The following is a 23087-nucleotide window of genomic DNA, read 5'->3' as shown; positions in this document are numbered from 1 at the left end:
GGTTACCACCCAGTGTTACTGGAATGTTCCCACTAGACTGGGAGCTCCCTGAGGGAAGGTCTGGACTGACTCCCCTGCATCTCACAAAATGCTTGGCACATAGCACAGATGCAGTCAGTTCTGGCTATGCCACTGAATGACTGAGGGAGTTCTGTTGATACCCTGGAATCCAGAGAAGGCTGGGGTCCCAGGTGGAGATCCTAAGTGGGTTACCAACAGGTGGGAGCCAGGGAAAGTTCAGTGGGAGCCTCACGTGTGGATGGCCCTGCAGATCTCCTCAGCTGAGCGGCCAGCCTTGCGTAGGGTGATGGCCAGGTTCTTGGCACGATTGGCTTCCAACAGGGTCACCTTGCTGGCAGCCTTCTGTGCTGTCTTGTTCTTGGAGCAGATGAGATCGAGGGCAGGGCCCTGGGCTTTTGTCTTGAACAGTTCTTCAAACTTGTCCAGGTCCAGGTCCTGGCAGAAGTCATGAGAGGGAAAGTGCTGTGGTCTCTCCCTACAGGAGGAGGGCCCCTGGCAGCACACCAGCTCTGGTACCCCAAGGGCTGAGTCCGGGGGCCCCTCCAAGGCCAGAAGATCTAGCCTGAAGGACAACCTAGTCCCTAGCCCCCAATCCTATCCCTCAGGGTCCCGGGCCCTGCTACCTCCAAGATCTTCTCATCATCAAGTTCGCTGAAGACAGTGCCACTGATCTGGTTGGGTTTTAGGGCTGTCCAGTTGAAGACGGGCAGTCGGAACTTGGTCTTGATAGGTTTCTTAATGCGAATAGCTAATTTAAAAGGAGGATCAGTGAGACAGGAGCCAAGGACACACTCCCTCGGTCCCACTAGCTCTGCCCAGAGCCCTCGGGACACTCACCTGACAGGCCTACTGTCAACACCACAGAGGGGGCAGCGCCAGGGAGAGGTGGGGCCGGGGGACACTTGTCTGGGGGAAGAAGAAATGGCACAGTGACTCAAGGGCCAAGAGACCCCTCTGCTCGTCTACCTGTCCTTAAAGACTTTCAGGGGAGCAGGCTGCATGAACTCCCTGCCCAAGCAGCTCCCAGGGGTTCTAACTCTGACTCCCAGGGGTCCCAGGAGTGGTGGTGCTGGTCTCTGACCCACACTTTCCTGCTTTAGCCTAAGCCCTCTCCTTGAATGTCTTCAGAGGAATCAGAAACAGCATGTTTATGCTCCTTAAAACATATCCACACCTGCTCTTAGAATCCCTTCCCTAGTAACCTGTGCATCCCTCAGATGCTCCCTCCCTCAGCCCCTCCCATCTGACTTTACATCCTTCCAGCACATTCCCTGTGGCCCCACAATAAGGCTGCACCTCTTACCTTTTATCAGGTAAGGGTCCTGCTTACCTGGTAACGGGGGAGGAGGCGGGGGCAAGGGAGGAGCTGGCGGTGGAGGCAGAGGTAGGGCCTCCTCAGGGGGTGGGGCCAGAGCAAGGAGGTCCAGGTCGGAGTGGGGCACGCCCTCATTCAGCTCCCCAGAGCCCACACGGGCCAGAGCCTCGCTGCCCACAGACTCCAGGCCCCGGGCACTGGGCTCCAAGTGGCATCGGCGCTGGAAGGCCTCCTCTTTCTCTTTAATGAGCCGCCGCAGGGTGTGTACCTGGTGGCTCGTGTTCTCATAAGTCTCCTATTGGGCAGAGAGTACTATTAGGAAAAGAGCACCTGAAGGCCTCTGGGAGTGAGGCTTCCTACACAGGGGTCTCCAGGAAGGTGCTCAAAGGCAAAGAGCAGCAGAAACCCCGGTGGGGACTGGGGGAAGCTGGGATGCAACGTAACAAAAGGCAAGTGAAAAAGTCGACCATCTGGCTGGCACCCTGCAGTGCTCCAGCCCAATTTCACTGGTCCCTCAAGACCTGGGTAGAAGGCTGCCTTGGGAGATGCTCCTTGACCCACCAGCAGCCTGCTATGGCTGCTCTCAGCCCTTGGTGCCCCAGGCCTGCTCTCGTTCCATCTGGTTTGTACAATTGCTCAACTGGAAGCCCCCTACGGACGAGGCCCTGCCTTAGCCACCTCTGTGTCTTCCATACTCCCGACAGGGCACTTCAGACTCTTAGCAGGGGCTTGGTGGATATGTGCTGGGCTCAGCAGAGCTGGCATAACTGTATTCTTGTGGGAGAAGAGATAGGTTGGGGCATGATTTTGCAACTACAAAAGTTCAATGAGGGACAGAGAAGACACTGAAATATGAGGAGGCCTTGCCCTCCAGTATGGGATACCTGGCGGAAACCCTAACAAATAGCCCCAAGGAGCTGGGCTGGGGAAGCATGTGGAGGTACAGGCTAGGGAGAAGCAAGGCTGGAGGAGGAGGCGGGGACTCCAGAGGTGTCTCTACCCTTCTGTGTGTGCATCTGGCCCGCTGTGGCTCCAGCTTCCCTCTCCGGCTAGATCCTGGGGTGAAATCATCAGCCCACCCTCAGTGGAGTGCTCCAAGGGTGAATCAAGATCTGGATTCGTGAGGACTTGACATGATTCAGAGATGGAAAGCAAGATCCCCTGGCCCCAGCACCCAGGGGCCCCTTTCCCAGGTAACCTGGTACCTTGATGCTCTCAAGTTCCTTCTCCCGCTGCAGCAGTTGCTTCTCTAGCTCCGCCACACGCATCATGTTTTCATTCTCTAGGTCCAGAAGCTTCTCTGTGAGCTGCAGGATGAGAAGGGCAGGTCTGCGGCCAGTCCTAAAGTCTGGCCACTCGGTGGAATCTCAGCCCGAGTGACCAACCCGGGCCCGACCCCTCCACCCAGGGCTCCAAAGGCAGCTTGGTCCAGTGGCTTCCCTACGGACTCCTGTGGGCCTGGGATCTGAGGCCGCGGGAAACAGTACTAGGCAAATGGCTACATCTAACTCTCTGGAGCCCAAGGCCACCTCACATCCAGTCCAGAGGTCACTAGTGGTGTGTTCACTCCCCTGCAGATGGCCCAGTACCTCAGCCGAGTCATGTGCCGGAGAGCCCTGCTGGGTTCTGAGGCTTCCGGGGGGCTCAGTTGGGAGGTACGTAGGTCGGCTCGGAATTCCTGGGACTCAGATGTCCCCATTCCCTCCCCACCCTCAACAGTGGTCCTGGCAGCAACGGAGGACCACATACATGGGACACATGCTCCTCCAGTTCTTCCACCTTCTCCAGGGCCACATTCTTGGTCTCGGCATCCTCCAACAAACCCCCCACGTCGAACACGTTGTCCAGGTACGCCTGGATCTGCACCTGCAGCTTCTCGCTCTCTGTATGCCGTGACTTCTGGGGAAGAGCAGACACAGTAGTAGTGGGGGGAGCCTCCTCATCCCCTTCACCACCCCTTCCTGGAGCTAAGACCCGGGGAGTTCCTCCTGCAGCAGTGCCTGATTCTTGGCCCTGGAGCTGACTGACTGAGCCCTCTGCAGGAAGGCCTGAATCCCAGGTGGGGTGCCAGGAGCATCCATGACTAGGCTCTTAGAAAAGAAACACCCACTGTGATACAGCTAAGCTGGTCCTCTGTCCCAGAGCACCTCCCACTGTGAGGACTCCAGTCCACTGCACCTGCAGGAACTCCTCCAGCCCCAGCTTGGTGAACTCATACTGCAGATGGACCCGGAAGTTCATGTCTTCCACCGAGTGCACCACGATGTTGATAAACTGCATGCAGGCCACCTGGGGGAGGAGCAGCCCAGAGGGTCAGAGACAGCTGAGACAGAGACGACAGGTGGCTGGCAGAACCAGCATCATCAAGGAGATAATCAAAAGGAGTGAGCAAATAGGTAAGTCTTTGGGGAACAATAGCAATAAGAGTATTTTAACTTAAGTCAAACAATAGTCAGTGTATGAAGACAAGTAAACTATATGAGAAATGGGTATAAATGAAGATTCGTCCTCTGATATTCTTTGCACATCAGCAGGTTGTTGTGTTTTTTTTTAAACTTACTTCTGTTTTTATTTTTTTGCCACACCACCTGGCATATGGGATCTTAGTTCCCTGATCGAACCTGTGCCCCCTGCAGTGGAAGTGCAGAATCTTAACCACTGGATCATCAGGGAAGTCCCTCAGCAGGTATTTCTTGAGACCACCCTACTAGCTGAACACCTTCGACTGAAGAGAAGTGAAGCCAAAGGAAAAGCTGGGGGAAAGGAAAGCAGCTCAGGAAGGATCCAAATCAGGGACGGTAAGGCCACAGAAAGGGGTAAAGGAACCAGACCCAAGACAGAAAAATGACCTTGTCCTGGAGTTTCCTCTGGGGTGAGTGGACAAGGAGCAGTTACTGAGTAGAGAACCACTTGCGGTTCCACAGAGAACACCAAAGCGCACTGTCGGCCTGGCCCAGTTCTCAAGGAGTAGGTGGCCCTGCTGGGCAAGCACCTGACCCAGCCCAGCTCCTCACCATGAAGTCAATGTTGCTGTCCTCATTCCGGAAATATTCCATCAGCTTCTCAAAGCGGTGCAGCTCCTTGCACACCTGAACAAACAGACTTCTCAGTGACAGGATCTGTCCCCTGCAGAACCCTAGCATCCCCGAGCCCTGGTTCCTAGGAACATTTGTCAAAGGGACTTGGTTCTGACCAAGTGTAACCACAGCTCTTTATGTAACTGGCCACTTGGGACATGACATAAGAAAGCCTGGGACCTGACATCTGCTCTGGGCCTCAGAAGGGGCTCAGTAAAGGTGTGACCTTAGTCTGGGCTCTAGGTGCCTCTGGGGGTAGGCCAAGAAGAAACAAAGGGGCCTGGGGGTGCTGAGTTATTGAAGAAAGGAGTGGGGTGGAGGCCAAGGCTGAGGCAGGACACTGAGGTCCTAGCAGGGATGCAGGAGAGAGGATGGGGCGCAGGAAAGCCCCGGAGCTGAGAGAGGTCCAGAGACTCAGCCGAGCCCCTGGCTTCAAGGAGGAAGAGCCACTTCCTGGCTTGAACAATGGATGCTAGGGAAGAGGTCCAAAGAGGAGGAAGGGGTGGGACCAGCAGCTGCGGCTGGATGTCGAGGAATCCTATGTTCAAGCAGATGGGGGTTTCAGAGCCAGGCCCTGGGGCTGGGGAATTCCAACTAGGAGCTCCTTTTCCCTTCACCAACAACAGCCAGCAACCCAGGAGAACCCTTGTTTCTCCTCCCACAACAAGTATAACTGCCTTGGGTACGACCAGTGTGTTCACCACCTCGGAACCACCCAGGGTGCCTGTTAAAGCACAGATCACCAGGCTTCCCAGGGGTCCAACCATTTACCAGGATCTTCAGGTATTCTGCACAGTGGGTTAGGACTACAGGACTAACCCTCAATGAGGGCATCCTTTGCTAGCCAATCAGGAGCATTCCCAACATAAGATCTAGTAAGACTGAAGTCTGGGTTTGGGTTTAAAAAAGCAGGGGGCAGATCACCTTGAGCTAAAAGCACTGGGCTGTTAAAATCCCCAGGATGTGTGAGATCACAGGAAAGGGTGCTTACCTACCTGGCTCCCATATCTTCCCCACCAAACACACACACGCACACGCACACAAACACACACACACACACATGAATGTAGGACACCGACCTCTTTGAAATTGTCAAAGGCAGCGAGAATGATTTCGTGACCTCCTCGTACCAAACACACAGCTGCCAGAAGCTCTAAGACAAGGGCTTTGGTCCTAAGGGGTGGAGAATAAAAATGAATACCCTCGCCCCTGCCCTGGCCATGACACAGTTCACTTTCACACCTGTGTGAGTCCTTTCGAGAGAACAAAGACAGCCTCTGTGGTGAAGGAGAAGGTGTGGGCTTGGGAGAGAAGGCCAGGGAGGCAAGCTGGCTCCCCTCCCTAAGCTGTGTACACCTGAGGGAAGCAGAACACTCCTCCTCCAGCAGCGGGGAGGGGGCCGAATTGAGGCACTGACCTAGGCCACAGGACCCGAGACCAGATAGGACTTCCAGACGGGGACAAGTGGAGCCCAGATCTCCAGAGCCCTGGGCAAAGAGGGGAAGAAAGGAGAGGAAGGGAACTCACCTTGGATTCTTGTTGTTGAGACTGAGCGCAATCTCATTGACAGCGTGAGGGTGGGACATGACCAGGTTGAATCCATACTGCAGCAAGGAGAAAGGACAGGAGGGGAGACGGTGATGGGGGGAAGGCAGACCCCAGCTGGAGCTCCCTGACTGTGGGCCCACCCGCAAACTCATCCTTTACAAGGTGGTGCCTTCCTAGCTCTCCTAGTTGGGAGACCAGGCGGAAGGGGCAGAGCACCCACGGCCAGTGCTGTCACCTTACCTGGTAGTTCATGATAGCTCTGAGACAGAGGATACACACGTGGACATCATCCTTCTGGCTCACCAGGCGGGAGTTCTTCAGAGCCCTGCGCCCAGGGAGAGTGCTGTACCTGGAGGAGAGAGGGATTCTGGTGAAGGGTCGAGGGCATGCAGCATCATTCAGACAGCAGGCTGCCCCTCAGCAGCAGGAGGAAAGGGGGATGGAGGACCTTGCACCAATATCCCTGAGAGAAGGTGCAGGGGGAAGGGTGCTCCACTGTTTTCACCTCCCTGGAGCAGGTCTTTGTCAGTAAATCTCCAGGACCCCAGCCTTAAAACCAGTGCCCAAACCATCCTAAGTTCAGAGCTCCTCCAAACACAAAAGGAGGTGTGCAGGCCTTCCTAGATCTCAGGATGGGTCCAGGAGACATCTATTGGAGCCCTCCTTTCCCCTCCTCCCAGTCACTGCATCTTCTACACGTCCCCTGGGGCAGGGGCATCTTGGCTCCCACCCCACTTCTAGGCCCTAGAAAAGACAGAGCAGACCCCAGAGGCTACAAGAGGGCCGGGACTACCTCTGACTTTGCCCCCAGTGATGTTTCATGGAAAAAAAAGGAAACACAAATGGTATCTGGTCATGCATGACTAGAATGATGAGCAGTGTCAGGGGCAAGACCCAAAGGAGACAAGGAGAAAAGCATGGCTGAGAGAGATCATGGAAGGGGCCACAGGGCCCAAAGGAAAGCCTCCCTCTGTGAAGGGGCTCTGAGAAATCATCCAGTCCATCCACCTGCCTCTGGGCAGGACAGCTCTTCAGCTACTGCAGACCAATGCACACGCTGCAGCCTTGGAGGAAAAAAGGCCTAAAGGAAGAAGGGAGGGAAAGGTGAGCAGCAGCAGGCTGGTGGGGGCTGGTCTCCGGGCAGCTGAAAGAGCTGAGTACAGAGCAGGGGGAAACAGACATGAAGGCAGGTGCTGAACCAGCCGGTGAAGACCAAGGAGCTGGATGAGGACAAGCCCTGCCCAGGGGCCTGAAGGAATGGCAGAGTGAGAGTGAGGAATGGAGGGGCCCCCAGAGAGGGGGAGATGAGAGGGGAGGGCTGGAACCCCAGAGGGGGTGGGCACAGCCGAGGGGGATGTACTTACCCAGGACAGATCGCTGGGCAGAGTCAAGGGACAGAGAGGACAGACCAGAGACAGACTGGCAGGCAGAGGGCAAGAGAGCTGAGCCTGGAAGCAAGAGTGAAGGGAGGAGCGTGAGCACTCACCGTTGTTACCCAGGACCTGGATGGATGGGGGCGAGGGTGGGAGGCAGGCGGGCAGAGCGAGAGCACACATACCGGAGCACAGACTGGCGCGCAGAGCGAGCGAGGCTGTTGGTGAAGGGGGCGGACAGGGCGCTGGTTGGCTGCAGGTCCTCGATAGACCTGCTCCAGGACCGGAGCTTGTCAAACGCACCATCGTCACCACTCTCCAGAGCCTCAAAGTCAAACCTGGAGCAGGAAAGGACACACATGCCCGCACACAGGAGAAATTCAGTGCCAAGCCCCTGGCGGGCCCACCCCCGCCCATTAGACCTTGAGGGCCACGAGAAGCAAGGGCAGCCAGAAGAAAAAGCAGAACCGGCCAGCAGAGACCCAGCCCTGGCCAGGAGAGCCACTGGCACAGGTGTGCTGAGAAGGGCAGAGGCGGCATGGGCCATGCCCAGGAGGGGCATCTGAGGAGATGGGGATACTGAGAGGCCAGTTGCTGCTCCCCACTGGCCAAGCAACTCCAGCAGTCACCTCCCATGGGCCTGAAGGGACTCAGGGGGCTGGTAGTCTTTCTGCACCCCCAGCCATAGACAGGACATCTCAGAGAAGCCATGGGTCCCCTTGAGTCGGCCCGAAGAACAGCAGTGGGGAACTGGGCAACTGCAGGTACTACTAGGCGGCCAACAGCAGCTGCCGGAGAGGCCTCTCAATGCCCTGAGGGGGCCTGGGTGGTTCTGGATTAGGTTCATGAGGGCAGGTCTGAGTGGAAGGGGATGGGGGTCCTGGTGAAGCCAGAGTGGGACAGGCCTCTATGTTCAGGAAGAACTCCAGTCCCATCCCAGCACTGAGTTTTGATGGCTGGGTTCTCCATGGTTCTACTTGAGGTTTCTAGGTTTTCCTGGCTCAGAGGCTCTTCGCGCTGCAGCTTCCCTTGGGGGAGGGCAGAGGTGTGAACTGGGGTCCTTAATCCCTACAGGAGTTGGGACGGCTTCTTTGTCACTTTCTGCTTCTCGGACCAGCTGTCTTCCACAATCAGCAGTTTGGGAGTGTGGCCAGAGCAAAGAGGACAGCTCAAGATGATGAGCCCATAGGACCTTCTCCCTTGCAGGTGCCCTCATTGGATCTCCCCCTCTGAGAAGCAAGCCCCACTCCCCTTTCCTGCCCTCTTCCATGAAGTGGGTCACCCAGGACGGAACGAGCATTTCCAACAGGCTCCTTAAATATGCACAGCGCCAGGGTCAAAGTCACAGAGGCCAAGGCTTTCTGAAATAGGAAGCAGTATCTGCAGATGCCTGAATGTCTCCAAGAAAGTAGGAACAGACTTCAGGATCCTGACGGTCAGATGCTTGATGGGGCTTTCAAGCAGAACTCGGAGGAGTCTCCAGGACAGGGAAACCACTTACCAGTGCCCTCCCTCCATCGATAATAGTATTTCCCACTCCAGCCCCACTCTGGGACGTTCAGTGTACAAACAAGTGCCTTTGCTCAAACTCTATTTGGCTTCACTCTTTTCCTCTCAACCCTTCCCAAAACACTTACTCTTACCTACCCTCTACCTGCCCCGAGTCTTTCTCTTAAAAACGGTCAAAGGTACTGCCATGGACACTACCATACTGAGGTTTCAGGATATTTTAGTTTCAAGCAGCTGGAATTTGTTTGCTTTCCAAACAAGATAGGCTTATTTGGAAAAATGATCTACATCTTTTACTATAAAAGCTCTGAATTTTTTTTTAAATCGCTTCAGCAAATATTTTTCATTTCTTTCTATAAAAAGAGTGAGTTTTGCTTTTTTTTTAAGGGATGGAAAGATGATGAGGCTTGACTTCTACAGGGACGGGAAGGGGGAGTCGGTCACTCTTGGTTTTAATGGGATGACCTGGTAAAAATGACTAAGGCCAAACCCAGGAGAGGCAATAGTTTCCCGCACTCTTAAGGAGATGAGGGTAAAAACCTGCTGAGGAAGGAGAATGGCCCAGGGCAAGGACAGCAGCAAGAAAAGTGAAAGTCATGACTGGGGAGAGTCCCTGGACTGAGGAGTTCCCCAGGATGAGGGACTTTCAGCGCTAACACTGGGGAAAGTCATGTGGGGAAAGTCACGGGTAAACTGGGATGATCGGTCACCCAAGGGCTCTGGTCAGTCTTGGGTACAGGTCTGCATGTGTTGGTCATGCTGTGAATGATCAACATAACCCTCTTTCCAGATATTTAGGTAATTATGATAGGGAACACCACCTTAAATAACAATTAACAAATAAAAGTGGCTACCACTATGTTCCAAATACTACAAACTGCTTTACACACATTATCATCCAATGTTTACAGCAACCCTGGAACATGAATCCCCTCTTACATAAGAGGACCTCAGCAATCCTTCCAGAGGTCACGCAGATAGTAAAGGACCGGAGAGACCCACGCTGGGCTTTGCCTTGAAAGCCCTCGTTCCTTCCACTCCCCACCCTGGCCCACGTTGCCTTTTCCTCTGCTAACTCACTTCCAGCTGCCTCCAAACCCCTGCCTGCTTGAAAAAGGCTCCTGAAGGCTTCATTTTCAGTCTGTCAAAGGTCATGCTCACTGCTCTTGGGGTGACATGAAGAAACCCTCTCACAGCTGGAGACCTAAAGTGGCTTTGCGAAGATCTAGCTCTCCCAAAGTAAACAAACCCCGCGGGGGCCTCTCTCCCAAAAGCCAGGACACCTCCTTGGGCAGCTCCCAGCATGGAGTCTGGGTCTTCTGGGTTAGGATCCTGAGCTGCCCTTCCACATCCTGCCTTCTGCTCCCCAAAACACACCTCCTACTCGTCACCTGGCATTCTTCGCTGACCTCAGGCAGCCCCATGGCCACCTGTCCATGCCCACACTGCTGCCTGGAGTTCCCATTCCACCTTCACTACTGCCAGTTCCAGTCAAAGCAGAATGGGACTGTGTCCTACCTCACTGGTCCCCCCGCCCTGGTCCCAGGTGGTACTCACATGACAGAACACTGGGCAAAGGATAGGTAATCCACCAACACGTCCAGGCCTTTGTTTTCATCATTCAGAAACTCCCGCACCCACCTGCAGATAAAGGAAACATAGCAAAGGAGAGTGCTAGTAAAGTGGGTTGAGGGGGAGGAGTAAAAGGTGCCTCTGTGAAACATCCCCTCTTGGATCCTCTGGAACTCAGCACCAGGCTGGGAGAATTCTGAAGATCAAAGCCTGGGTCAGGATCCCTGGGTCCCTGGGTCAGGAAGATCCCCTAGAGAAGGAAATGACAACCCACTCCAGTATTCTTGCCTGGGAAATATCCAGGACAGAGGAGCCTCGTGGGCTACAGTCCATGGGGTCACAAAGAGTTGGACACGACTGAGCACCCCAACTCAACCGAAGTCTCAGTTAAAAGACAGGCAGGGAAGGGCAGAGAGAGCTCTGGAAAAGAGGCATACCAGGCCAAAGGGCTCTCCACCAAGGTCAAGGAAAGGTATTTTGGGAAGCGGTGAACAGAGGGATACATGGGATTTCTGTGTGTGGTCACAGGTGAGACTGGCAGAATAGGAGAAGGATGGGGGAACAGTCAGGAACTCAAGTAACTCCAGAATGGCTCTGACCTCTAAGAGACTGAACCGGGGAGGCAGGAGGACAGACAACAGACCAGAGCACTTCCACCCTTCTGCCTTCAAACCGAGACATCCCTGGAAGGAAAGTCAGGAGCAATTCCCAGGATTGTTACAGGACAGGTTCACTCCTGTCCTGTAGACACACAGGACTCCGAGAGAAAGAAAACTCTCCAGATGAAACCCTGACTCCTGTGTCCTATTCATTCTGAGAGTCTGGGGGTCTTTCCAGGCCAGCAGCACCGAACAGCCCCCCGAGGCCGCTTCTCCCCCACAGCTGGGACACCAGCGCCATGTCGGATGGCCACACCCGGGCTACAGAGAGAGGCCAGGCCGAAGCGCCAAGCCCGGCAGAGATCTGGCAGCAAGCTCTGGCGGAGGAGGCTGACTGACACCAGAGCTGCCTGAAGTTAGCTTCCTCTCTGGGGGCCGACAGGCCCCCCGTTTCCTGTCTGTCTGCTCTCCAGCTCCCCGCCCCCTTCTCATTTCCTGTCTGAGTCTCCACTGCTATTTTCGGGATCTTGACACTTTGAGGAGATGTCAAAGGGCACTTCAGCAAGGCCGTGAAACCAACACAAACCAGGAGGAGGAGGAGCTGGGGTAGCTCTGGAACCCCGCTTCCCAGCCTGGCCCGCTCCAGGCTCGAGTCCCCATCTTCCAAGGGCCTGGGGCGGACCAGGCTGCTTCGGAGGCAGGATTCCCCTCGTGCTACCTTGCCCTGGGCTCCCACCGCCCTGGAGCTCCCATAGCCCTGCCTGACAGCCTGACACACTCTTCCTGCCCAGAAATCCAGGAAGCGTCCTGGCCTTCCCACATAACTCCACCAGGGGAGCACAGTTCAAATGACAGGAGCTCCTCAAATGCCAGATGCTGAGCTGCTCCTGGGAACCAAGGACCCGGTTCGGATCTCTAGCTTGTGTGCCAACTGCCGAGAGACCTGGGCCTGGGAACCACGCTGCTCTGGCCTCAGACCTGGCCGATGGCCAGAGGGGACGGCAGCAGGTAGAGGGGGCAGGCTGGGGGGACTGTCCCACACTGCTCCACAGCCCTCTCCGGGGAAAAGCAGAGCCCCCTCCTCATGCAGGAGGACTCAGTAAGGAGGACAGGAGGGCCCGAGAGAGAAGGAAGTAGGGAGGGGTAAAGGCCATTCGGATGAGTGCAGGGTGGTGCTTGGAGCTGTCATCTGTGTCGCGTGTGCTCTCACACGTGGGGTAGCTGATGGGGCACTGCAGTTTTTCCTTCCTCGAGCTTCAACAAATAAAGGTGAAGGCTGAGTTACACATTTCCTAGCGGATCAGTTCTCAGTGTGTGGTTCATGGATGAGGTGTGAAAGCCAGCTCTGGTCACCAAGCACAGTGACCGCGACAGCAACTGTCCCTTTCCTGTTCTCTCCCATGACTGCAGGAGGCAGCTGACTGCATACAGGTAGCCTGCATCAGAAGCCCGGGCGGGCCGGGAGGGGAAGGCAGATGATGTCATTTGGCTCTTTCTACTCCTGCTCCTGGGTCTGGAACCTGCCCAGCAACCCCCACCTCCACCCCAGGCTCGACTTTTCAGACCTCACTCCTGTGAGCGCTCAATGATCAGGCCAGATCTGTAGTCCTGCCTGCAGTTCTCTGTCACTTTGTCTACGTACACACACACACACACACACACACTCTCTCTCTCTCTCTCATCTTCTCTCTCGCTCTCACTTTCACTATATTTACCCTGGCTGGTTACAGTTTTATGAATCCAAGACTGTAGCTCTTTCCCTCTATCTCACACATTAGCCCTGTGCCTGCTCAGCAGGTTGTGGTTCCCCACTCCTCTGGAAGAAAAAAAAAAGACTCATGTAGTTTTTAGGGGCCTAGGCAATAGGTTGACAGGACCCGGGTCTGGGACAACAGAAGACGTTCAGCATCTGGTCCACCTGCTTTAGATCTTCCCTGAAGTTTCAGGAAGCTGCTTCTGCTCATGAACTAAAATTGTCTTATAATCAAGCAAATAGTCTTCTGGGCACCAAACAGTCCACAAACCAGGTCTCAGCAACCCAATGCAATACATTCCCCCATTCCCAGCCTTCTCTGGGCCTCCCTTGGCCCAGCCCCAGGCCACAGGCAGACTCCAGTCTCAGCTGCTGTGGGAATGTCTTCCACTCAAAGCCACAGACCGAGGACCCCAGGAGAGGCCCCAGGCTTGCCAGCAGCATCCAGTCAGCAGCTGGCAGAGCTGAGGGGGAGAAAAGTCAGAAAAGGAACAGTCTGAAGCCCTCTGGGGAACCAAAAGGCATTCGTGAGGCAGCTCTGCCCCACAGCAAGGAGATAAACAGGCAAACTCTCCTCAGTGGACGCCGGGTCCTAAGTGGCCAGGTGGAAAGGCTCTGATGGTCAAGGGTGACTCACCCAATGTGGTTGGTCCGCAGTGAGATCTCCAGCTCTCTCAGGACTTTGGTTGACTCCTGCACTCTCCTCCTGAATTTCTGTGAATGTAGGATTCTCTGTCACTGATGGAGGCCCCCAAGTCAACTTTACAATACAAGCAAAAGGGGCAGAAAAGGAAAGGGAAGGCACCCAAGAGGGCAGTGACAGTCCTTCCATCTGTTCCTAGCCAGACACTCCCCCACAACACAACACTCCCCCAGAACACAAAAACCCAACTCCTGCTGCTCAGAACAGTCCTGACCCACGTCACAGGGTTTGCCCCTAAACCCCACAGGACTGCAAAGGACAGCAAGAGGGGGCTACCCTGCTTCGCACCTCACCTTCCGAGTTACGCTGGGGTCCAAGAAGCTCTGGAGTTTCTGGATGTATGTGTGGGGAGGATTCTTCACCTGGAATCGTTCCTGTGAGGGAAACACGTGTGTGCATGCAGACACTCAGGCTTCTGAGAAGAATGCTAAGGAAGCAGGGCACCCACAGTGTCTGATGTGAGGGGATTCCTTAAGCTCTCACATGGCCCTTAACATCCCCCACACCATAAGTTCCCCTCCGCGACTTATCCTCAGGTACTTCTTCTCTGTTGCCATCTTCTCCTCCTTCGATGAGTAATTTTGAGTTACTGAGTAGACTCAGTAACCCTGAGTCTAAAGTAATTTTCTTATGTTAACAATTAAGAGGCTGCTTGCAAAAAAAAAAAAAAAAAAAGAGGCTGCTTGCAGCCAGGCCTGTCTGAGCTCAAAAACTCATGATTTGTTATCTTCAAACGTACACAGGGGAAAAAGCAAGGCCACAGGTGCTAATTCTTGATTCTGAGCTAAGTGAAAATCTCTCGTTTCTCTTCTGGCTCTAAACACTTTCATGTAGAGAGAGCTTCCAATCCTCACATTCTGAGATTTGGGAACAGAAGACTAGAGGACCGGGCTTCTCATTCCTAGAGGCCTGTAAATAATGGGGAAAAGGCTGCTATTCGCCAGGTCTGGAGCACAGTGAAAGACAAATGGCGCTTTGGATTCCTCAGCCAGGCACAGCCCTCACCCTGGTTGGAAAGGCAGAAACAGGTTCTGCTGGGGAAACCACCAAACTCCTCCAGAGCAGACCTCACAGCTCAACAAACCTCAGTGGGGAGAAATCAAGACAGTGCTTTGTGGGAGCTAGAGGGGAAGCTGGCCTACCAGCCTGTTTCTGTTAGGAAATTGCTTTTAGAAGAGGAAATAAGCATGGGCTGAGGCCAAGACCAGGCCAGGGTTCCCCAAGGGACCCCAGGGCTGCGGTTAATGCCCAAGGCCCTGCCGCCGTGCCCAGCCTCACTTTCGGTCCCAAGCCCTGTACCTGGTCACAGATGAGGTCCCACTTCTTCTCGTTGTCGTACTGCCGCAGGAGCCGCGCCTTGTCAGGAGGCAGGTTCATGGAGCTCTGAGGAGAGAACCTGAGTCAACAGGGCTGACAGGCTTCCCTCACGCCTGAACCCTCAGGTTTCACCCTGACATTCCATGGCTGAATAGGAAGGCTTAGAGGTGCACGACCATCTTCCTGTTTCCCCTTCATGTTTGGTTCAGTTTGGTTGAGCAGCGTCTTCCAAACTACAGGTTGTGGAATCAAGTGGAGTCAGTCAAGAGTAACTTTATTTTGAATGAGAATGAACAGATTAAAATAGAACAAGAATTTAAGATATCAGAATTGATTGCAATTAGGAAGTATAAATAATGTTTCACAAAGTTTTTGCTTCATGAACAAAACACACACACAATGTAAGATGTGTTTCTTAACATGGGACTGGTCAAAAAAGTTTGAAAGTCACCAGTCTAAAGGGACAACATCAATCAATTTTCCCCCACAGCCTGAGAGCTGGGCAGGCTTCCTGTACCACACACACCCATGGGTGAATCCTGAGCCACCCATATATAACCTGTGCAGATGCTACAAGTCTAACCCCTTCCTTCACATCCAGGACACCAGGGAATGAGCAGAACATCAACATGAAGATTACTGCTCAAGTTTTTAAGGAAATAGTTCACAAGATTTCACTGCTTTAATCATTAGTGCTGATTACTTATGCCAACTATTTAAGACACAGTGAAGTGTCCCAACCCCTCACTGAGACACTCTGAGAGTACAGGACAGACCGGGAGTCATTTTATTTTGTTCACTACCATTTGCTGAAGGAATACATGAATACAAGTGTAAGTGAATAAAAAGCCAAGACATCCAGGGGCAAGCCCCACCCAGACTAGCAGCCCTACTGACCCCTCCTTACCCCTCCCCTCCTGCTCAGGTCCAGCCAAGCCCCTCCTCTAACCAATCTGGCTGCCTTGGCTGCAGGTCACAGTAAGGCCTTCCTCTCATCTTCCTCTCCCTTACCTACTGCTCCAAGCTCAGCTCTAACTTCCAGGTAAACAAAGCGTGACCACCTGGCTTATTTCTGTTGGGTCCTTGACATCCTTGTCCCTGGGGACACAGACTGTATGTGCCCAGGATCCTGAGGAGTCATACCAGCTCTGAGTTATTCCAAAAACAGCAAGAGTATACTGGGAGTAGGCTCTCTGTTTTCTAAGAAACTGAAAGAAAATCCTTAAACATAGTTTATTTCTGTTACATGTATCTATTTATTAGGTATTTATTTACATACAAGCTATTAAGCCAGTTGTATGCTCACCTAAGGGCTTTCCAAGTGGTGCTAGTGGTAAAGAACCCACCTGCCAATTCAGGAGACTTAAAAGATGTGGGTTTGATCCCTGGATCGGGAAGATCCCCTGGAGGAGGGCACGGCAATCCACTCCAGTATTCTGGCCTGGAGAATACCATCGACAGAGGAGATTGGCGGGCTGCGGTCCATACGGTCACAAAGAGTTGGACACGACTGAAGCGACTTCACACACACACACACACACACACACACACACACACACACACGCTCATCTAAAGGACTGACTGTACCATTATTCATATGCCTCCAACCACTAATGACATCTAACCCTATGACAGGCACCAAGTGGACGGTAAGCTGATGGTAAACCTATGGTTAAGAGGTCCTGGTTGTGGGGCTTCCCTGGTGGCTCAGTGGTAGAGAATCCGCCTGCCAATGTAGAAGACACAGGTTAATGATCCCTGATCCGGGAAGACTCCATATGCCATGGAGCAACCAAGCATGTGCACCACAACTAGTGAACCTGTGCTCTAGAGCCTGGGGGCTGAGCTGCAACTACTGAAGACTGTGTGCCCTGTGTTTTGCAACAAGAGAAGACACTACAATGAGAAGCCTGTGCCCTGAAACAAGAGAGTAGCCCCTGCTCGGTGCAACTAGAGAAAAGCCTGAGCAGCAACAAACATCCAGCACAGCCAAAGATAAATAAATTAAAAAAAAAACAACAAAAAAAACAGGTTCCGGTTCTGAGCTCTGGGCCAAGCTTCTGGCTGGAAACAGGGTCATTATGGCTTGAAAAAGGAAGTGGAGTTGGGATCTCTGTTCAGTGTTTAGAAATGGAAGAATTTAGAAACCCAGAAGAGAAGAAAAGAAGGGGAAGGGACCACCACGTCACCCTTCTCCCCATGGTTGCTCCCGCTCTGTGAATCTGCCTAAGCTTCGGCAGAGAAGAGGGGCTAACCGAATCCGCCCCACTGCCGACGGAGCAGGCCTGGCCGGACAGGCAAATAAAACCCCAGGTGTTCTCTCTGGGACCACCCGGCTAAGGGCCGATCTCAGAGTGTCTGTGTGGCCAGCAGGAGGCCACCACAGAACAGGGACCCGAAAACCAAAGGTGGCCTGGAGCAAGTTCTCCCACCTAAGCAGGGCCAGGCTGCAGCTTGCAGAGTTCGTGAGACTAGGCCTGGTTCTGGCCCTGCGCACGGCCTGAGGTGGCTTCACTGTCCTTGTGCCCCCTCTCCCATGTCTGTGCCGTGAAGGCAGAAAATAGTCATCTCCCCTGGAAGCACGTGACTCGGGAGGGGGAGGGGGAGCTCGTCGCGGCTGTGGCAGACTTCACATCCCGTCTACACCAACCTCCTCCCTCAGCCACCCGCTGGCAGCTGCTGGGGCCTCACACTTCCCCACCAGGTGAACCGCTGAGAAAACGTCTGGTCCCCCGGGACTTCAAAGACAAAGCAGGGTCACCACCTCTGGGAACCCCAGCCTAAGAGCATGGAAGAGGAACCTCAGGGAACTGGCCAGACTTTAGATGCCCAGGAGAGAGGGATGCCAGCAAACGGAAACCAGGGGCAGGAACATGAAGCAGCTCTGACCACAGGCCCACGTCCTCTGGTCTAGAGCTCTGGGTAACACTTCAGAGCAGTGAGGGTAGTTTTCTCTCCTCTGTGACTGAAGTGTGACGGGGAAGGAAGTGGGTGGGGGAATTCCCCAGCCTCCGGCACTCACAAGCAGTCAGTCATGGACTGTGGAGGGTGGGAGCCACCCATCACGGGCAGGGCCAGGGTTTGGCAGTTCTCTCCCCGCCAGACCATGACATCAGGGCCCCTGCCTCCAGCAGATACTGTGTGTGAGGCCAGCAGGGCTCAATGTCCTGAGGAAGGGCAGCTTCCTGAGTTCCGGGGACAGCCAGGGAGCAAACCTGCCAACCTTCCTTCCGGTTTCAGTCAGAGGTTGTTTCCTTGACATTTTCCTGCTGTGGCTCCACTGAGTCCACAGGCTCTCCTGAGGCAGACGCCAGGCTGAGTTCTTGCTAACTCCTCTCGGAGACCCTTGCTGAAGAGAAAGGAGACTCGGCTGTTTTGGAGCAGAGGACATTGGATGTGGAACCAGCGAGCTCCAGATCAACTTCAAGCTCTTCAGAGTCACAGAACCTCAGAGAGCTCATTCACAAAACGGAGATAATCTCACCACTTCACAGGGTTTTATGAGGATTAAATGATAAATACTTTAGGTCCTAGTGAGTCTGGAACACTGTGGGTGTTCAACACACTTGCCTCGCCGCTCCTCCTAGAAACCCTGAGCAATGCTCTGACATCCCAAGGACCTGCTCTCTTGCTCCTTGGTTATCCTCTATTCCTGCCTCTGTCCCTCCTCCTTCAGCTCTGCTTCTCAACACTCTGGGGACAGAGCAACCCCTCACCCCTGCTTTGATCCTTTGCTGCTAAGACTAGGAGGCAGTAAAACATCACTGTCCTTGGGGAGGGAGGGGCAGACTCCAGCGAGATGGGAGAAGAGGAACTCAGACTCAAAGCAACTCTGGGACTGATTCCTAAATCAGAGGGAACCAGCCAGAAGTCTAATAATAAAAACCTATAACAGAAAGAAGCAGAAAGGGGTGGATCTGATGCTTCTCCAGCAAGGAGGCTCCGGTTTACGGCCAGTTTGAGATCAGACCGAGCGCCCTGCTCAGGGGCCAGCCCCTTCCATGGGAGCAAGGGCCCAGTCCCCCCAGCGAGGCTTCCTTACTCCCCACACGACCCTGCTGGCCCCAGAGAAGCAGAGGCGACGGGAGCTGGCTCTGGTCACAGAGGTTCCTTTCCCTCTCCTGCTCTGCACCCCCAGCCGGTTAGCCCCTCCTCGCTTCCTTCCCACTGCAGGGGAAGGGAAATGCCGGTGGGGCTGGAGTTTCCTTCAAAGCTGTGGGTCCTGCGCTGGGACTCACCCCTCCTCTGCCAGTCTCCTTGGGCCAGGCCTGGGGAAAACCCAACACACAGAGATAGGAACCACCCAAAATTCCCAGCTGCCTCTACTGGTCCCAGTCAGTCATGATAAATTTCAGGATCAAAGGCTAAGACGGCCTGAGGAGAGAGAGACAGAGAGAGAGAGATGGCTGAAATGTTCCTGCAAAGGGGATTCTGGAGACTTAAGGGAAGGCAGGCAGGGGCTGTTCATTTTGAGCAAATATAGAATGTGAGTTAGTGGTTTTCTTAATGTTTTCCCTCTCAGAACCACCTCCCCACCGAGGCTCTTATGGCTGGCCACTTCTCCCTGGAGTAGTAGCCGCAGTCGCCATGCTCAGCCCATGGGGAAGCTGAGTCTAGAACCTCCCCAGAGGTGAACTGAGGCACTGTCCCAGGCACCACATGCTACCGAGCCCTGGCCCCTGGTCACAGCTGCCAGCGAGTCCTCTCGGGCATCTGCAGATCAGCCCATTATGCGGATGGCAAAGGAGAAGGTGGTGAGGAAGTACAAGGTGTGGGAGTCCAGGAGACTGCTGGAGGAGCAGCTGGAGTGCCATATTCCCACCAGGAGCCCCTCACAAACCAACATCTCTGCCCCCAGGTCAATGGAGAAGCAGGCAACACTGGGCACAAAAGCCCACGCCCAGCCGCCAAAAGGACCCAGGGTGAGGAGTGGCCAGGCCTCCTCTCCACATGTCTCTCCTGGTGGGCAGTAGGGGCAGCTGTGGCCAGCTGGGTGCTGCTCCCAAAGGGCAGGAGCCCAAGGAGGTGGGAGGCACCATTCCTGCTACCCCGGCCCCCTCAGCGGCCATAGCCAGCCCTGCCGCGGTAGCAGCTCCCAGACAATGAGAGTTATTTTCAGCCAGCGCTTTAACACAAGCCAGCTGGCCAGGGTGCAGGGCGGGAGGCTCCTCCACCTGGCCCGCCCAGACAGCAGGCCCAGCCCGGTGCTTACGCTGCCGCCCGCCTCTACGTCACTGTTTGTTTATCTCACTGTTTCAGCACAGCTCCTCCCAAAACTGCACCCCCAAACTACAATATTGGCAAAAGGAAAATAAAAAAAATCAGAGTGTTTGAGCAGAGGTCCAAGAGCTAAAATTAAGAAGGTCCAGACATGGGAAGCATAGCTTCCCCAGCCCCGTGACCGGTGGGTGTAGCACAGCGAGGAAGCAGGCTGGGTCGGCAGCCAGGTCTCAATGCAGCCCCCACAGACAGGCCGAGCCAGGCTCTGCGGCCAACCTAGGAGACGAAGCGCAGGATGGCTCTCCTCGCCTTCCTCCCACCCATCCTCCTTTTCAGAGCTCAGGTTTGGAGAAGATAACAAGAGACAGACAGAGCCTGGAAGGAGCCCGAGTCAACCGGGAAAGGCTCTGGGAGAAGAAGTGCCCTGCCGCAGAAAGGAAATCACAAGAACAGTTCATGACACTTGGCTGGAGGAAGAGGGAGCCCTGCCCATGATGGAGTGGGGTAAACACTTGAAGAATAGGAAGGAGTGGACCGGGAGCAGTCACCTCCCTAGATGCGAGGCCTGGTGCCACCAAGTCCCACAGCCTCAACAGAGCAGCTCCCTGCCTCCTCCCCTCCCTCCATCCGCAGCCCCATGCACAGGGGCTCATGGGTGTGACACAGCGCTCACCACACACACAGTGTCCCCAAGGCCTGAGCTGCCCGACTAGACTTGTGGGAAATTTACCGCAGTACCTTATGACAAAAGAAAAGTGGGTGCTCCTTGACTTAAGCGTCTGTAGCAGCTTAGGTCTGACTTTCTGGTTTTGTTGGCTTGAAGCTATCACTTTGGGGACAAGCTGCCAGTGAAAAGCCAGCTTTCAGAGCCCTGTCTGGAGAACGTGCTTCTGTGGTCACTGATGACTCTCTAACCAGAAATGACTTGCTGAGCAGTTACGGGCCAAGTCCCTGAGCAGCCTGGAGGAAAAAGAGATGGATTTGCCAGATGTCTCAGGCTGAGCTCTGCAACTCACACCAGGGAAGTCGAGTAAAAGCAAGGTCCTGGAAGGCCGGTGTCAATCAAACGAAGAGGTGGCTTTATCCAAATGCAACTGTACCCCAGAGGCCTCCTCTGCACTGTGGTCGACTCCCGCCTTGGATCCTGAACTGGTGCAGGAAGTCCATTAGGCCCCCAGGGCCAGCAAAGCCCCCTAGCTCTACTCTCTGCCACGCTGTCGGCCTTACACCTGACATCAGGTGACCTGGGCAGGTAACCTGGCCCTGGCTAAGGACGCCCTCTTGGCCTGCTCAGTCAAGATGCATATACTCTCAGATAGAAGAACTCTTGTTAGCTACGGGCCCCAAGCCCCAGCTTAAAAACACCATTGCCACAGCAACTTGATCTGTCTGCTGGCTCCTCAGCCCCTCCTCGCGGTTAGCCAGACCCACACACTCCCCAGTTACGCAGAATGGAAACTATTCTGCTGGGGGCAGCTGGCTTTTCCAAAGCCAAGGAGTCTTGGGGTAGATTTACATTGTCCGTGTAGCCAACTGAGGTTGACCCTTCTCTTTACCATATTCTGCCTTCCACAGGGGGAGCCCTTAGGCAGTGCTACCTCAGAGGGGACACAACATTTCTGGGGTTATACCCCACAAAAGGCATTTTCCTCTCTCTCCTCGGACCACAGGCCATTACTCACTAGGACCCAAGTGTGCCTCTCCCAGGATCTCTCATCCATACCTTTTCTTCCCTTCCCATGGCCACCATCAGATGGGCCCTTGTTGTGCACTCCTGACCTTCTGGGATAAACTTCTAGCTGGCATCCCTACTTCCAGGCTGCATGTGGATGGAATTTCCAAACTTCCTAGCACATAAGATAAATCATCCTTCTTTTCAGTTCTGAAATCTCTGACTCCTTACCATTTACACAAGAAAACCTAAACTCCTTGACTGACTGTTCTCAGCATCTTAGATAAGAAACAGCTTCAGAGCTAAGATTTTTTCCAGGTTGGCCCCAACATCTCTGATCAGCTTATTGTCTCCTGGGTTCTCTTGGAGTAGCTACTCTAGTCATAGGATTCACTTGTAACTCATGTTTCCCCAATCTTCTGAATCCCTACCTATTACTACTGGATTCAAAATCCATCAGAGCTTGGTCCCTCTTCTGAGCTCCAAAGCATAATTGTAATGTGAAGAATGATAAGGCAGACACCTGCTTGTTATCCCCAACCTCCTCTCATCTTCCTTATTAATGAACCTCCAATGCTTAGCTGAGCACTTAGCAACCAGAATTAACACATGTCTTTAAACAACAAGGTCCTACTGTATAGCACAGGGAACTAAATTCAATATCCTGGGATAAATCATAGTGGAAAAGAATATAAAAAAGAATGCATATATGTGTATAACTGAGCCACTCCACTGTACAGCAGAAATTAACACATTGTAAATCAACAATACTTCAGTAAAAAAAATTTTTTTTAATACAAAGAATTAATATATTTCTCATCTTTCCTAGCATTCAGATGTGGCTATGTGATCATGTGGGATGTGAACAGAAGTAGTGTGTATAACTTCTGAGAAGTATCATTAAAGGGAGGGAATATATCTTTTTTTTCTCCTTTCTGCATCCAGCTGGCTGGAATGCAGAGACAACAGCTGGAACTTCAGCAGCTATTCTGGAAAATGAGGTGACCTTAGAAATGAAATCCAGATGAGTGAAGCAAAGAGAAAGAAAATACCTGGTCACTGATACTATGAATCTCAACACAAATTGAATGAGGTCATATAGTGCATTTTCATGTGTGTGTTTCCTTTATTTCAATTAGAATACAACTACTGGAGGGAAGGGGTCATGCCTTATCCTTCTTTGAGTCATGTGCAGGTGCTTAATAAATAACTGATTGATCCTGCTACTACCTCATCCATCACCAAGTCCTCTGTTCAGTCCCTGGTTATTTTTGGAGGGGATTATCCAACTTCTTAACAATTGTCCTTGCTATTTCTGGTCTTATAATCTGCCTTATGTGCTATAGCCCAAATCACTTTCCTTAAATGTTGTTTCTCCCCCGCAGCAAATTCCCACTTCTCATTGGGT

The 23087-nt window shown here is 53.5% G+C and overlaps 1 protein-coding gene across 3 annotated transcripts in view; it reads right to left on the bottom strand.

Annotated features, from left to right (window-relative positions):
• Nucleotides 1–23087, bottom strand: part of FMNL3 (formin like 3) — a 51442-nt gene that overhangs the window by 5313 nt on the left and 23042 nt on the right. The window contains exons 2-17 of one of the 3 annotated variants that reach the window (XM_065934467.1): nt 14770–14853; nt 13764–13844; nt 13405–13481; nt 10401–10484; nt 7520–7672; nt 6202–6310; nt 5941–6017; nt 5493–5586; nt 4351–4425; nt 3515–3625; nt 3086–3235; nt 2542–2643; nt 1352–1631; nt 859–927; nt 645–769; nt 254–456 (exon numbers count right to left, since the gene is read on the bottom strand). In XM_065934467.1, the coding sequence (XP_065790539.1) occupies nt 254–456; nt 645–769; nt 859–927; nt 1352–1631; nt 2542–2643; nt 3086–3235; nt 3515–3625; nt 4351–4425; nt 5493–5586; nt 5941–6017; nt 6202–6310; nt 7520–7672; nt 10401–10484; nt 13405–13481; nt 13764–13844; nt 14770–14853 (1874 nt within the window). The remainder of the gene's footprint in view (nt 1–253; nt 457–644; nt 770–858; nt 928–1351; nt 1632–2541; nt 2644–3085; nt 3236–3514; nt 3626–4350; nt 4426–5492; nt 5587–5940; nt 6018–6201; nt 6311–7519; nt 7673–10400; nt 10485–13404; nt 13482–13763; nt 13845–14769; nt 14854–23087) is intronic. The other 2 variants (XM_065934468.1, XM_065934469.1) reach the window with 2 other exon arrangements.

The sequence above is a fragment of the Muntiacus reevesi genome, chromosome 4 (assembly GCF_963930625.1).
Source record: "Muntiacus reevesi chromosome 4, mMunRee1.1, whole genome shotgun sequence".
NCBI classification, from domain to species: Eukaryota; Metazoa; Chordata; class Mammalia; order Artiodactyla; family Cervidae; genus Muntiacus; species Muntiacus reevesi.
This window is presented reverse-complemented; position numbering and strand designations above follow the sequence as displayed.